Source organism: Arctopsyche grandis, chromosome 3 (assembly GCF_051622035.1).
Source record: "Arctopsyche grandis isolate Sample6627 chromosome 3, ASM5162203v2, whole genome shotgun sequence".
Lineage (NCBI taxonomy): Eukaryota > Metazoa > Arthropoda > Insecta > Trichoptera > Hydropsychidae > Arctopsyche > Arctopsyche grandis.
Genome location: NC_135357.1, coordinates 34,154,586 through 34,171,661, shown reverse-complemented (window position 1 = coordinate 34,171,661; position 17,076 = coordinate 34,154,586). Strand labels below are relative to the sequence as shown.

General features: G+C 36.6%; 1 protein-coding gene across 1 annotated transcript in view; it reads right to left on the bottom strand.

The window, feature by feature from the left end:
- Window positions 1-1,332: 1,332 nt before the first annotated feature.
- The window catches only part of Hasp (Hig-anchoring scaffold protein), a 63,371-nt gene continuing 47,627 nt past the window's right edge, over window positions 1,333-17,076 (bottom strand). Inside the window, exons 23-37 of the mRNA XM_077427114.1 lie at window positions 16,229-16,652; window positions 15,952-16,175; window positions 15,616-15,883; window positions 12,565-12,692; window positions 10,479-10,495; window positions 9,986-10,164; window positions 9,757-9,901; window positions 7,568-7,686; window positions 7,329-7,488; window positions 7,102-7,253; window positions 4,082-4,255; window positions 3,758-3,943; window positions 3,511-3,681; window positions 2,178-2,322; window positions 1,333-1,630 (exon numbers count right to left, since the gene is read on the bottom strand). Of these exons, the coding sequence (XP_077283240.1) occupies window positions 1,333-1,630; window positions 2,178-2,322; window positions 3,511-3,681; window positions 3,758-3,943; window positions 4,082-4,255; window positions 7,102-7,253; window positions 7,329-7,488; window positions 7,568-7,686; window positions 9,757-9,901; window positions 9,986-10,164; window positions 10,479-10,495; window positions 12,565-12,692; window positions 15,616-15,883; window positions 15,952-16,175; window positions 16,229-16,652 (2,790 nt within the window). The remainder of the gene's footprint in view (window positions 1,631-2,177; window positions 2,323-3,510; window positions 3,682-3,757; window positions 3,944-4,081; window positions 4,256-7,101; window positions 7,254-7,328; window positions 7,489-7,567; window positions 7,687-9,756; window positions 9,902-9,985; window positions 10,165-10,478; window positions 10,496-12,564; window positions 12,693-15,615; window positions 15,884-15,951; window positions 16,176-16,228; window positions 16,653-17,076) is intronic.

Genomic DNA, 17,076 nt, shown 5'->3' with positions numbered 1-17,076 from the left:
ATATACTTTTAGCCGTGAAATGTCAAATCTGACATATTTGGCCAAAAATCAATATACATATATCGTGTATTACCCTACAAGAAGCTACACGCCAAATTTGAAATTTATATATACATATGAGAGTTAAAACTATAAATATTTATATATTATAGATAACGAGAACCAATAGAGCAAATTTCATAAAATATAGAGTGAATTATAGGCGTTTAAACAATTAAAATCTGATAATGCCGTGTCATGGCGAACAGTTTACGCCTTGATAAACGTCAAGAAGATTTACTTTCCCCGTTTTTAAAACGCTTTGTATACGATATTTTATCTCCAACGTAATGGCAGACGATACATTAACGTGTATTGATGACCAAAATGAGCAATATGGCAAAGTATGAAAACGATCGGATAAGAGATAAAAATGACCACTGACACGAAAGCCATGTGAAACGTAAAGGAGGTATGTAATAAAAAATACAATATATGTACGTATATATTTGAAAGCCACACACACACACACGCAACGTAATTTCATCAATAAAGGAGGTATGTAAAAAGGTATTGATTTTTAATAGATTTGCATTTATAATATATACACGATTTCGAAACACTTACGTATTTAATTTGATGTATAATAATAATAGTAAATATAATTCATTTTGGCATATTTTCGTGCACTCAAGCACAATCTGAAATATTACACATATGTATAAATGGGTTTGGTGCAAACGATCGACAAGCACCAGACAGACTGAACCACAGATTAACTGGATGGGTGCTTTAAACGCAATTCTCGACTTCACGAATGATAGATTGCACATCAGATGACGAGTAACCTTTCAATGTGCACAGATGCAATTATTAAAATGGTAATTATTAAAATTCAGTTGGATCTTTCTGGCGAGTTTAATAAGGTAAAATTCGGAACTAAAGTATCAGGAGCACAGAATGTATACAGGGTAGGTGTATGTCGGGACTTCGGGTAGATTTCGCTTAGTGTAAGTGCGAGCAGTGCGCACGCATAAGGTACACGTGTCGTTAATCTGTGGATCAGTCTGTCTGGCGCTTGTCGATCGTTTGCACCGCATCGGTATAAATGCATACATTTTTACATGTTTATTTACATAATAAAAATATTCTCATGCATCGTTCGACCGCAAACTCTTAAATAATACAATACAATCATTACTTGTGACGTTTTATGATTCGAAAAAAAATAAAACGATAATAACTGAATATAAATTCAACAATTGATATGTGACGACGACGATGCTTTTCAAATGTTGTTTGTTTACACAATTTAATAATTTACTTTTTTAATGATTAGTGTTTGTTCGTTGTCTACCTAGATTTTTGTATTTTGTTTAATAAGATATTTTCGGCACGTCTGGTTTTCCTCTGGAGGTCAGTCAACGGCAGATTAGTGTTGCCGACTTTGATTGGCGCTCTCGTACTCGTCATCGGTTGATTCGACTTCGCCGTTGTGGTTTCAGCGATGATGATCTTATCAGTAGTATTGGAATAAACCGAAGCGTCATCGTTGAGCATCGCTAACCTATCTCCATCATCTGATCCAATGAAAGTATCGTTGCCGTTGTCTCGTGAACATATCGGTATGGCATTGGACCATTTGCCATTTCTGAAAATTTCATTATAAATCAAAAGGAATGATAAACATAACATAATATATGTAATTGATTGAAAATTGACAGCATAATATATCTTTAGCATGGGATCCTACATGTATATATGGCTGATCGGTCTCCGTCACGGGCCCGAATGTGAAACGCCCGAAAACGCAAATATCGGAAGGCAAAGATCGAAAATCAAAAGATCTTAAGTCGAAAGATCAAAAAAAAGGGTGCATGGTAAACAGTACATACTCACGTAAATACTCACTTAATTTGCGCGAGCAGGATACAACAGGAACAAGAGGAACAGGATTTTCCTCCCGTATTAATGTGGGCGCGCAGAATACGGGAGGAAAAGACCGTTCCTCTTGTTAAGTGAGTGTGTACCGTTTACCATGCACCCTTTTTTTTGATCTTTTGATTTTCGATCTTTGCCTTCCGATATTTGCGTTTTCGGGCGTTTCACATTCGGGCCCGTGAGGTAGACCCATGGCTGATTGATCATTACTAACATGACATAGCTGTGATAGTGAATATGTTTTTGAATTAATTTACCTTAGACAGCGCAGCATCGGAGCACCGCGTAACTTCAGACCAGGCTCACAAGTGAAACTAATAGTTTCCCCAATTTTATAATAGAACTTCACCGAAGACATTCGGCCTGATATTGTAGTTCCGGGATAAGAACAAGCTTGAATACCTATAAAAAAAATTCGGATGTGACCAACCCATGACTTTATCTATGTATTTGAGGAATATAAGGTCACAAAACAAAATTCGATAATTAAACATACATACACATTCACACATACCGGTTATGAGAGCATTTTTGATACAAATTGAGCGCAAATGTAGGGAAACTAACACAAGACAAGGATTTTGTTCGAAATTTTTTCATTACTTAAAATCACTATATTTATTATACACATTAAATGTAAAGAAAATAAAAATAATTTAAAAGGCCAAAATATAATAATGAAATATTGTTTTAAAAAAAAATACTACTTCCGGTTTATTTATTTTGACCAAAACCTTATCAGCTCTAAGTTAGTACATAAAGAATACACATATAAGTTATCAGCTTGATACGTTCAGGGGTATGGAAAGAATCGTGGTCACAACATTTTTGACTTTTCTAAGAGGAAAAAATTCCACTTTCGGTTTATCGAATTTAGTAATTTTTTTTATTATTTTTATCACATTGATCCAAGAATTATATGTACTTGATTTTTTTTTTGAGAAGAGCACATATGTATAAAGGGTCGAAAAAATATTGGAAGAAAAATCGAACAAGAGTAAACTGCCACTTCCAGTTGACGGATGGTCACCAAATTTTATACATAACTTGGTATTAAGCTTAAACTTCTGGATATGAAATTTCAGTTCAATAAACTAAAATGATTCTGAGGAAAACATAAAAAACCTCGATTCCCTAGAGTAAAGTCACTACTTCTGGTTGAGGTAAAAATATATTAGGATATAAAATTCATAATTTCTATTACATGTAAAAAAATTTCAGTCCGATTCGGTTAGCGGTTTGGGAGATAATTGAATTCGAAAACTTAAAAAAATAAAGTAAGGAGGACACCTATAAGGGGAGGTACCATTTCCGGTCAACTTAAAAAATTGAAGTCGTATCAATAAGAATTTCAGTAACCGATACTAAGTTTCAGTTCAATAGGACCAGCGGTGTTCAAAAAATCCCCAAAATTCACAGACACACACACACATATTTTTTCTAGATCATGAAAACGTTATCAGTGATCGATTTTGAATTCGAATCAGTAAAAATCTCGAGTTCGAATTTTCGCATGATCACAAAACGTCATCTATTGTTACTACGTACATAGATAAAGTAAAAAAAAATCTAAAAAGCGAATGAGATTACATTTTGGAGTCTCTCCACTCCACCGAGCATTATCTTGACAGGCGACGATAGGCTGGCCTTGCATCATATGAGCTGGATTACAATTGAACTGCACGACATCTCCAGCTCTGAACGGAGCTCGTCCCAATAAATAGCCATTGATTGGAGGCTGTGGAGCCGGACATGATACTTCTGTCGTAGGAAAATACAAATTTGCATTACATTATATGGAAATAGTAACTTTTGTAAGCTTATTGAGGATACAAACCTATACACGAAGGGAAAGGTAAAGCCCATTCTCCGTTGGGCAAACATAAAGTTTCTTGTGGTCCACGTAAACCCCATCCGGGTTGACAGCTGAACGCAGCTCGACCTCCGACTCCTCGAGATACAACGGCAACTCTCAATTTACCACCTCCTCCTCCTGTTATACCAACTTCTCCGCATTCGACACCTGTGTGGAGATCAGATATTGCTACGAATTGAATAGTTTTATCAACATCATGATTGTATGATTTATATTATACTTTTGAACGATGTTATGCAAAATGAGTTGTTTTATTTGCGATTTGTTTTAAATACTGATACTCACTCTCGCAAAGGGGCAATGGTGCACTCCAGTTGCCGCTGGGTAGACATGTAACTTGGGCCGCCCCGATTAGGGAGTTACCGTTAGCACATGAAAACATCACGACGGAGCTCATCTTCGTGGATTGACTGCTCGATATTAATCCTCGCCTCAATGGTAACGGAGGACAATGAACAGCTGAAAGTAATGACTCATTTACATTTCATTTCATTTACTAGATACAATTTGATAACTAAAAACCAGGGGCGGCTCGACATTTTAAAAACAAGCACGAGGGTAAAGCCCCCCTCCCCTTAAATATTTATTTTGTTTCAAAAAAATGGTCTTAATATTGTAACAAATTATCGACTTCGTTCATTGTGGTCTAAAAAAGCCAAAAAATATAAAGATTAATAAAAAATATTTAGCCATTTGAGTGCTAACGTCTTTTCTATTGAAAGCCCGCTACGCTGAAAATTTCGCAACATTTCCTACTAGAATCATTTAGAAATCCAATAGAAAGCAGGTATAAAAATTGTAGCCAATCCAAACAAACCCTAGATAACTACCGCAGAGGATTTCGAGTTTTGTAAAGGTGTGTTTAGACCAGTGTGCTACTCAAACTTTTTCAGCTGGCGGACCAGTATATATTTTTCAGTAATTCTCACGGACCAGCATCATATTTTAAAATAAAAAGGTTATATATGTATGTATGTATATGGTTGAAAACTAGTAAACAAATAAAAATAAAATAAAATCTTAGTAGTAAAATTTATTTTATTGAATTCAAAGTGCAATATGTATGTACTTAGACAAAGATAAAAAATTAATGAGACGTACATATGAGCTTGTTTGTTATTAGATAACTTATCCAGTCGTGGTTTAATCGAAGAAATTGCCACACGCAATGGATCATAAATATCCACACTATTTCGATGTTTTGTTTTAATTATACTCATGGTTGAGAAACCAGTCTCGCAAAGGTAAGTTGATGCAAATGGTAAAAGAGTTTTCACTGCAAGTTCATAGATATATGGGAATTCTATAATTCTTTTAATTTGATCCAAAAGCCTGCAAGTGAAGTTGTGGTTTCAAAATATTTTTTTTAATTCTTGATTTGCAGTCAGATCAATTAGTTTATCTTCCAAATTACGTGATATATCATCATTCCATGGCAAAAATGGATTTCGTATCCATCCTTTTCTCTTTCGTGGATCGTCATCTGGTGGAAAATAAAAAATCGAATCGCTCTGATAAATTTGTCAAATGAAAACTGATTATATCGCGCAAAGACGTCATATTACGCTCCTCTCCTCCTTCGTAAATAATATCAGCCGAATTGTGAAACATGTCATAGCAATCTTTTAAAACACGAATCTTCCATGTTTTAAGTTTTCGTTTCAACCCATATGTATTGTCTGCCATTGCGAAACAAGATGATATTCTTCCTTGCATGGATAAGTTAAGGTCATTTAAAATGCAAAAAATATCTGTCAAATAAGCTAGCTTGGCTATCCAGTCTATGTTTTGAAATAGTTCTGATATAAGCTATTGTTTTATTTTTTTATTACGTCTTTCTCCGCGGACTAGTAATGGGCCGCGGGCCATAGTTTGAGTAGCACTGGTTTAGACTCTCTAATATATCTTGCAATAATATAAACTAATCAAAAGAATTCTATTAATGAATGTATTTTTCCAAATCTAGTTCCATCTTCTTCATTGTTGTTAAAATGTAATTCTCACAATCAGTTCCGGCCTTAAACCCAATGGTGCCCTCAGGCATTTTTTTCGAAACACCCTTAGAAAAAAAATTTCGCCTTTGCACTCTAATCTAAAATTTTGTATGGCTTTTGGCGCTCTGATTTTAAATTTTAAAGCGCATTTGGCGCATCGAGCGGCGCCCCAATTTATTTGGCGCCCTTGGGCGCCGCCCAACCCAGCCCCCCCTAAAACCGGCACTGCTCACAATCTAAATGTCAAACCACAGTCTAAAATACTCAGCAGTTGGGGATTTCCATCGGGAAATTCTGCTATGGTTATAAATTCATAAATTCCGATATAAACCAGTCTTTATAAATGTTGATAAATGAATGACACGGATTACACGACCCAAGTTCAATGCATTTTTTTTCAATGCTACCTGGAAAGGCTTAGCGGACAGTATTCTTGTTTACTTAGTACAAAATACAACGTCTTTCAGCGTTTTTCAAGCCCATGGACTTGTTGCCAAATCGCCGATCGGCGTTGGTCAGCATTCAAAGGGTTGGTGATAAAAATAAAAACCCAAATTTTGTCAGACGAAAAATCTTGTCAGACGAAGACTTGATTATGATTGGATATTAAACAAACCTTGCAAAATATATTTGAAATTTCGAAATGTCGTGTATTTTTCGAATCGAATCGAGAATATAAACGACCGGAGCCCACGTATTTTGCCTCAAAGAGAGCTTTACACAGCGAACTAAAAGCGACCTTCTGAATACTACAATACGGCTCTTTTCTCTTTACCTCCACTGACCGACATTTCTTGAATCTTGACTATCAATCTATTGAATTGAATCACCAAAAAAATACTTTTTTTATTAGGAGAAATGTGTGTGGGGCACCTAGTTAGCCAGTTGCCCTTAACCCTTTGCCCGCGTCACCAAATTTAGCGAACATGCCCTGTACGCGGCTGCTTTTTTGCGGATTTTGCTATCGCGTTTTCCACTATAAATATAGGTTGTAATATTTTACAAATTATTTTAGCCTAAATTGAATTTTTTTTTTGACTACTGTCATCTATTGAATTTGGTAAAGTATACATTTAGTAATATTTCCAAGTTATAAAATTTGAACACAATAGACGGCTCTTATACAGGTTGGAACTTCCAATACATCTATGCGTGTCTCACGCGCTGAGGGCATGTTCGCTAGGACATGTATAGTAGTCGTACGCGGTGGAAAGGTTAAAGACGCGCCGCCACTGCTAAAAACTATTTATGCTATTTCTTCTGCATTGGAAAACGTTATGAAAAAAAAAAAAAAAAAAAAACTTTTTATACCATCAACTACGATTTCAACTTGATGCGACTGACGAGCTGGAGTCACACAAGTAAACACTCCAGAGTCGTCTTTGGTAGCGTGGAAGATACTCAATCTGTACTCCAATTGATTGTCACGTCCGGGATCACTTGACCAACCTTCGGGATATTTTCTGTTGTAATGCACAATATTGTTAAACGGCAGAGTACAATAATATAACAAGGTGTGAAATATAAGATAAATTTACCTATACTCATGACTGACAGTCCATTTGGGATTACCGAATCTCCTCATCCACAGACACTCCATGTGAATTATGGTACCCGGGTACACAATGAGACGGCCATCGTTACTCTGAGCTATTGGACCCAATTGGTGTCGGAACAATATAGTCGGTGGTTTCTCCACTGATTATAAAATTATTGTTTAATATACAGTCTATATATACTTCAATTTAAATAGTGATGAAACGAGGAAGAGTCTTACTGGCATAATCATTTTCTTGGTTCAAACCAAAGCACGATGGTTTAGACCCGTCCCATTCACCGCCAAGACATCGACGTTTATTTGGACCAATCATCGCGTACTTTCCAATATCTACACATCTAAAATGATATATTACAATACATTATTTAATATATGTACATATAGCAAAGCCCAAAATTTGCTTCTGTTTGTCTTCTTACCTGTCTTTACACAAATTTAATTAGAGTGCGATTCAATGGTGCATTTAGAAAAATAACTTTCCTTAGAACGAATCATTTGCGCATTAAAATAAAAGAAATTGCGCATTAAATAATTATATATAAAAAAGTGCGTAGTTAAAAAACATAAAACGAATATGTGAGATGCGCATATAGAATGCGTTAATGCGCATTTCATTCGTTTTAGGTAGCATATATTCGTTTATATTTTTTTGTCGTAAAAATAACTTATCAAATGCCCGCATTTGATATTAAAATGCAGACCTAATTAAATCAATGGATTTGTAGTTTTTAAAATGATCAAGCTTTTTTTATTTGTTTATTGAAGGCTTTTAGTATTATTTTATTTTTCAAGTGTGCAAATATTATATTAAAGAAACAAAAATTTATGTGTTCTTTTGTTAAAAATTTTTTCTATTGCTGCTTATTCTTTAATATACTAAAAATATTTTTAAATTGTATATTTATATTTTTAAATGATATAATATATTTTTTAATTCACACAAATTTTATGAAATGCTTGCGATAAATGCGCATTTATTTTATACAATGCGCGTTTAAATTGCTGTCTTTTAAATACTAAATTAAATACTAGTCGTTTTACCCGGCTTCGCTCGGTATTTGTAATATAAACCACGAACAAGGCTAATCTAATAGTAAACATTTTGAAAGTAAATTGAAAAAGGAATCTGGATTCGGATCTGAAACAGGAATCCGGATCCGGAAATGAAAAATGAATAGGAACCGAAACTGAAAAATAAATCCGGAATCGGAATAGGAAATGAAATTAGAACTGAAATGAGAATTGGAAATCGGAATCAGAAATCGGAACCGAAATCGGAATTGGAATAGAAATCTGAATTGAAAACGGAATCGAAATCAATATCGATATCGTCGTCATAGAAAATTAGATTTTTTCGATAACGTCACAAAATCTACATATGTACATACAAAGTCTCTATCGAAATTATATATTACATTAGATGTATAATCGTGATATGGAGGTAAATTTATTATAGAATACCCATATATTAAGTGTTTTAACATTTTTAACCACAAACCATCTCAATGTAATTTAACCAGCAGCGTGGTCTAGTGGTGAATGTTGAATTATTTCGTACTTGATGTTACGAGTTCGATTCCCCCCTAAGTCTCGCTGTTGGCCAGACCTTGATTTGTCTAGGTCGATCGTTTCTTATCAGAATTTGCCAATTTTTCTGATTTTCATTGAAAAGATTCCTGTAAAATTGCCGTTTCCTTCCCAATTGTCTGTTGCGAACCTTTAGTTATTGTTATATCATAGGTTTCGCCATATTGCTCACCATAGATGTCTCTGTGGTTGTTTATCGAATATAAAATTCGTATTGTTACATAAAAGTTATTCGTCGTTATTTATCGTATTAATACGATGTTTGTAATATATGTATACTGACCATAGATGTCAGATATTGTATCTATGTATGTAATAATTATGTGGACCAGGAAGGCGCATTTGGGGTTTACCTGTTAAGCCTTCCTGGTATATTTGTAAAATAAAATAAATAAATGTACATATTTAGAACAAAAGTTCTTTTGAAATAATTACCTTAACACATTCAGCCCGGCGCATGGTTTCATACATTTGCCCATGTGGCGGCACTGTCACGCGTATCGGCACCCAATTACGCGTGACGGCATTAAATCACTTTATATAATGAGTTGTCCCTAAATCTTTAGAATTTTAGTGTTGGGGAGCTCATTGAAGTGGAACCGTAAAATTATAGTCTGCTATAGCACTATCCGCGTGGCCACCGGTGGTACACGCCGGGTTGAACGTGTTAATATGAGGATAACCTAGTCAAACTGAAGCACCCAGTTAAAAATAAAACATATATGTATGTACCTCAACATCAGAATAATCAGAGAAAACACAACCTACTATCACTTTACCTAACCTAACCACCTAGTGAAAAACAATTTTGTATCAATTACCTCGATATAAGAATAGCACTGGCTGGAAATTCAACCTCTTCTTCCTTGATTTCAAGATCATTGTAAAAGGACACAACGTTTGGTTCGTTGTTCCTGAACATGCACGTCCCATTACCGAGGAGTGCCGACGTTGCAGTTTCGTCCTCTTCTGTATCAACAAAACCATTACATTTTATTTTAATTAAACGCACTAAATACGGACAGCAAACAATCTAAACATGGATTATACCGCAGCTAATGCTTTTTCCGATCCAGTTTCCACGTTCGCATACGATTTTCCAGGTAGATCGTTCGCCCATTATGGAAGCAATGCAACGGAAGGTGACTTCGGTGCCATGAGGATATGTGGTTCCAGGACCTGATGTGTTCATCGGGGTTCCGTCGCGATAGATGAGCGTGCCTTGAACCCTATTTACATATAAACGTTTAGAAAAAAATAGTTCAAACCACACAAAAAGTAAAAGAATATGTAATTTAATCAATGATGTAATGTAAATTTGTTTTTAAAAGTGAATTAAATTTGATCGAAAAATATGTAGACTGTATCGATTTAATTATTGAAGATCAAGATGACGAAATAGAAAGTAAAACAAAATAAGAAATAAGACAGTCGAATAAGAAGCGAAGCAAAAGCTTAATTTTAAACATAATCATTACCTCTTTTGCCAATATATAATATCATACATAGAGTCTGAGAGATCCATCGTAAATTTTGGAAGTACGATATTCTGTCATCTTTCTGAATTTATATTTAAAATGTTTTAAGAATAATTATTAAAATTAAGTGTGCATTAAAATTTATTTTATCTAAAAGTTATGCAAATAAAGATTGTAATGTTAATTTATTTAAAACTTATTTATATGTTTACTATGTGTGGTTTGAAAGTTACTCTGTACTCGTATATGTGGTTATTATTATATCTTACAGAGAAAGTGTATTTACATATATGTATATCTATGGTGTTTTGGCAAATTATAATATATTATATATACATATAATATCGCTATTCTGTGTGTTTGTGTGCGATAACGCTCATTTCGATTCGAAATTTGTACGTTACAAGCAAAACACTGCCAGCAAAACGTACGGATATAGTACGATCATAATGACAGATCAACAAAAAAGTTATATATATACTGTGTGCTACCAATTTCTCCTCTAAGCAAAGTAATCTCTGAGCATTTGGAGCCATCTATTGAAAATTTATTTAATTAATTTTTTTATTGGTGTTTTATATTGTTTATATGTAGGCAGATAGGTAGTTTTTACCATTTTTTTTCATATCAAACAATTAAATATAAATCGACACATTTCTTTTATTTTTTTTATTTAATAACTTAATATGCCAACACCCATGCGATGATATTTCATCGGGTACAACACTAGTGCACATATATAATAGCGTTATTCTGTGTGTCTGTTTGTCTGTGTACGATAACTCTTGCCGTACTATAATAGTCGTTTCAATTCGACATATGTATGTACGTCACATCTAAAACACTGTCAGCAAAATGTACGAATACAATACGAACATAATAACACATCAACAAAAAACTTCTATATATACGATTAGCTACCAATGTTTCCGCTAGGGCAATAAGTCTCTGAGTATTTAGCGCCATCTATTGAAAATTTATTTAATTAGTTAATAAGTTAATTCATTTTTCTATTTGTGTTTTATAATGTTTATATGTGTAGGTAGGTAGGTAATTTTTGTTCCATTTTTTTTCATATTAAATAGCACTGTTCGACACGAAAAATGGTTCAGAGACGAGATATGACTTTTCTTATAGATTTATGCCCAGTAAATACGAATCTGGTAATAAAAATGTTGATTAGCTTGAGATTCGGAGATATACGTGTTTTTTAAATCGCGTGATTTTTCTATATCTTGGTCTTGTTCGGTCGATGTCTCAAAATCTGTCAATTTCCTGTTCAAAATGAATCAGTAGTCGGGTATTTTATCTTTTATTTGTAGTACATTTTAGTTTTCAAATCTCTCTGAGTAGTCGTCCAGTTCAAATCAAAAGTCAAAAGTACGTATTTTCATTTGGGATTTTTTCCCTCTGTTAATACTATTTTATATTGAGTATTTTCTATTGAAACATGTTTATCGGGATAGTGTTCTGGCTACACTATTTTTTTTATTTTTAAAAGGGTTAATTGGAAGTGTGGTGAATTTTAAATCGGTAAAATTGCGAGCTAACAGCTCGTACTGGTATTTACTCGTATTTACACGAATCTGAATTGAATTAATAGGGATAATATATTAAATTGTGTTTATATGAGAATTAAATAAAATCCCACTTAGAAAAATCATATTTCGAATATGATTTTTCGGATCAAACACAGGACCGACACATTTCTTTTAATTTTTTTTATTTATTTAATAACTTGATATGCCATAGCCCATGCGATGATATTTCATAGGGCGCCACACTAGTTATATAATAATTGCAAACAGGAGCACCACAGTGGTTTAAACTCGTAATGGTCAATTTTTATTGTATATAAAAAAATGTCCTCTCTTCTCAATAAAATAAAAAAATGTATAAAATGGAAAATGACAGTCAAAGATGAAATGGCAATGAGTTTAAAATTAATCCAGTCAGATAACAGAATATCGTTTGGAGCCCAAAGCTTTTTGCGAAGAAGTTCCCGGCCTCCAATAATACATTATATGTAAAAGGAATAAAACGTCACATGCACAGTAATAATATTATGTCCCGTTGATAGAATTTTATAATCAATGTGCTGAAAAATGCTACAATGCATGTCAGTCGTGATAACGAGGATGAGCAACTCACCGCAAGTAAAGCGATTCTTGAATGAAGTAATGTGAAGAAACTTCGGATGACATGAAAATGTTTTGGTAATTCTGAAATGAGAGATGAGCGAAGTACAAGGCGTGTCATACCAAGACCAAAAGAACATGCTAGAACAAAAGCCGAAACAGAACAAGATGATATCACATGTATATAACACTCAAATAGAGGGAGAATTGTTAATCTTGCTCGAATAGTAATCACAAATCAGTCATTAACCCTTAAAGAATTCAGATCAAAAGAACCAGCAGGAAAATTGAAAAACTTAATCAGACCACAGCCACAATACCTAAAAGGTATTCGAATTAAGCGTTTAGTGTATTGAATCCTAATTAAACTTAACCCTTTGAATGCAGACCAGCGGCGGTCGGCGTTTTGCCAACAAGTCCACGGACCTGAAAAACGCCGATAGGCGTTGTGTTTTGAGCATGTACAAAAGCCTATCCAGGTAGCACTGAAAATAATATAATCCAAAAACTTATAAATTAACCAAGTAATTTAAAAAAAAGTTTTTTAAAAACATACCTCTTCTATAATTTGTATATAAAATTATTATTTGGTATAAAAACAATATTTTTTTTTACTACCGCCATCTATGTTTAAAACTAATAAACAAATGATGGATAAACGTCAACGACTATCTCGCCGGGCAGATATAAAACGCGTCTTACACGATATTTTTGCACCATCGTAATGGCGGAGGCTCCATTTACTTATATTGATGAGCAATATAGCAAAGTATTAAAACGATCGGTTAAGAGGCAAACTTTTTCCTGAATTGTAATCGTAAGTGAAACGTTAAGGAGGTATGTAAAAAATGCATTGAACATGGGTACTTTAATCCGTGTCATTCATTTATAAAGACTGTTTTACATCGGAATTTCTGAATTTATAACCTTTTTTATAGAATTTCCCGATGGAAATCCCTAACTGCTGACTATTTTAGACTATGGTTTGGCATTTAGATTGTGAGCATTACATTTTAACATCAATGAAGAAGATGGAACTAGTTTTGGAAAATACATTCAATAATAGACTTCTTTCGATTGATTTATATTGTTGCAAGATATATTATAGAGTCTAAACACACCTTTACAAAACTTTTGTTTGATTTGTTTGAATTGGCTCCAATTTTTATACCTGCCTTCTATTGGATTTCATAATAATTCTAGTTGGAAATGTTGGTGAAAATTTTCAGCGTGGCGGGCTTTCAACAGAAAAGACGTCATCACTCAAAGGGTTAATGAAACATTTGAAATTATATTTACAGACAATTGTGTGTGGTTGTTAGTTAGATAAAATTTGTAATTACTATTCATTCTATTTTGAATCCAAAATAATTCAAAACTCTAATGTAAGAAATACATATATAATTGAATGTTAGGTATAGTCGGTGACACATTTTTAAACTTTGATTAATAGCAATTTGAAATTCAATATAAAATCATGCCATGTATTATATTTGTTGTCGTTTAAATGCTATGTAGAATATAAAAAGTATAAAGATGAGATACTTCAAAGCGTTATAAAAGCAGAAAGGCTTACCAGGGCTTAGCGTTGCGGTAAACGTGGCTGCCTTTGAGACTTGAGGCGACCGCACAGCGGGGAAAGCAAATCAAACAACCAAGGTTTTGCAACTATTTTTAATATCTATTGGCTCTTATGTACAATCACTACACAATTACATTGCGAGTGAACGCTCGTCGGTGGACATTTTATCAAAATGACCAAAACCAAACGACTGAATGATCAAAACTCCAGACCCCCGAGCGTCCCCTCAATCATAATCTTAATAAAAAGGATTGCTATTTCTCTTTCAAATGGTTTTTTTTTCTTTTACATATTGAATTATATTATACGATATCATATCAAAATATTAAACACACATCAGTAAACTCTTTGCAGTTTGATTAGGAATATTTTACTATACAGAATGTCGATTGAATATTAAAAACACATGTTAAGGTCTGACCGCACTATACGACAACCGAGCGATCCGACACTTCACAACAGTGTGCGACAATAGTAGGTAAACCGCACTTGAACGAAAGCGATGCGACACTCTGCAGTAAATTATGTCAATCATTCGTTCGATACCTCGCAGCAAAATGGACGAAACGGACGCTATTATAGTATCTTTGATATGCGAGGAAGAAGAACAATCGAGAAAACCCAAAAGATTATGGCTACATGCTATTTCAAAGTCACGATATGAAGAAGGAGAATAATTGTCGCAAGGCAACCCCCCACTCAACGACACCTTGCGTTAAAGTTAGTCGAAAAGTCAACATTGACGCAAGGTGACGTTCTACGTCATGCGACTGTCATGCAGTGCGTTATGTCTCATAAAATTTCATACAAACAATATTTGGTCGCGTACTGCTGTGAAGTGAAGGATCGTAGGGTTGTCGTATGGTGCGGTCAGACCTTAAAACCTATTATACCTATTAAGGTCTGACCGCACTATACGACAACCGAACGATCCGACACTTCACAACAGTACGCGAACAAATATTGTTTGTATGAAATTGTATGATGGTGCGTACGCACCAAGCCAACGAACGGCCCACAGGCCAACTTTAAAAACCAGTAGCGTACAAAATATCGAAATAAAAATTAAATTTAAAAATTTAAATTAAATATCAAAATTAAAACTATTATTATTATATTAAAATTAAATTCAAGTATCAAAATAAAATTATAATCATTATATTGTAGCGTTGCATAGGGAGACGCCCCGTGGACCGGTGACGTCATGGTGACGCCGACCAATGGTGGAGTCGGGCGTTGTGGCCAATGGCTACACCCGACTCCTTGACCAATGACTGTACTTGTTGACGTGTCATAAACGTGTATGCGCTGAGCGCTCTATGATATAAGAACGGTACGCTCTCGATCGGTGGCATTCGGATCCTGACCTCCACCGGACGAGCAGCAATAAAGAACTGGAACCTGCCTGCGTGTTTTCTTGTACCTCGACCTGACTCCACTTACCTTTGAATACTCTTCACTGGTGTCAGAAGTGGGATCTACATGGTTGAGACAAGGAGCCACAAAGGTGCGGATTCGGGGTCTTCATCGCTGCCGGAAGAAATGGAGCCGAATCGAGAACAAAGCCCTGGGGAGCCGAGCAACGGAGGACGGAGACGGGAGGAGCAGAGGAGCCGGGTGTCGAGGAGCCGGGTGCCAAGGACACCGGAACCGAGCTACAAGGAGCTAAGCCAGGGAATGGCGAGCTGCCAAGAGCAGGTCCAGTCCCTGCAAAACACCTTCGCCACGTTTTTGCAGTCCTGGGAGAAGTCTGCGACACCAACGCAGCCGAAAGCCGACGTACATCCAGAACCACCGAGGAGATCAGAGGTATGTTACGAGGACAGGCGGACCACACAGCGAGACACGTACGGGGTGCGGCAACATTCCCACCGGTACGAATACACCACGTTCGACGGTACTGAACGGTGGAAGGACTTCCTCAACCACTTCGAGTTTGCTGCACGGCTGAACAAGGAGACGACGAACCTGGAGGACCGACTGTGCTGCCAACTCCGAGGTGCGGCCGCCATTTTCGCCAGTCAGCTGCCATCGACGCTGAGCTACGACGAATTGACGGAAGAGCTGGCACAACGTTTCAGAAGACAGGGCACACCGATTGCATGCCATGCGGCAGCGGAACAGAGAAGATGGAGTGCGGAAGAACCAGCCGCGGACCACGTAGACGCGATACGAGCCCTCTGCGAAGACATGCTGGAGGGCGTCCACACGAACGCCGAAGCAGTCGAACGCATGACCGTGTGCATAGCGGCGAACTCCTTCACGTACCCCAGTCTACGGGCCAAACTTGGCGCGCTCCGGATCACCCCGACTACAGCGGACGTGATAACCAGAGCCGACGCAACACGACAAGCCGTCATCTTCGAAGCGAAGGAACAACGGTCGGCACAACCAACGTCGAGAACAGTACGTCCCGACGCGGGAGCGTTCAGACCATCTCGACCGGCCGTGCGACCCCCACGATGGGTGTCATCGGACCAGACAGCGCGACCAGCCACTACCACTCCAACGTGTTGGAACTGCGGACAAACGGGACACATTAGCCGGTTGTGCCGCAAGAAGAGGGTCCGGAAGCTAGAGCCAACGAACGACGAGGATGAAGACGACGAGGAGGAGGCGGCTTCGGGAAACGAGCAGTGATCGGCCTGTTACGGGTCAGACCGATCACCGGTGCACGCAAAACACCCGGAGTGAAAAAACTGGACGGCAGCGGCACGGCCGGCTCGTTTGTCGTGAAAGGAGAGATCGGAGGCGTGCCGTGTCGAATGGTGGGGGACACCGGGGCGTGCATCACGGTGATCAACCCGGAACTGTTCGCGAAGATCTCTCCTAAAGATTACACCGTCGTGAAGGGCCATTACAGCAGAGCGCGGCAAGCGGCGGGCCAAACCATCAAGATCCACCGATGGATACGGGTGACCCTTAATCTGCAGGGCGAAAAGT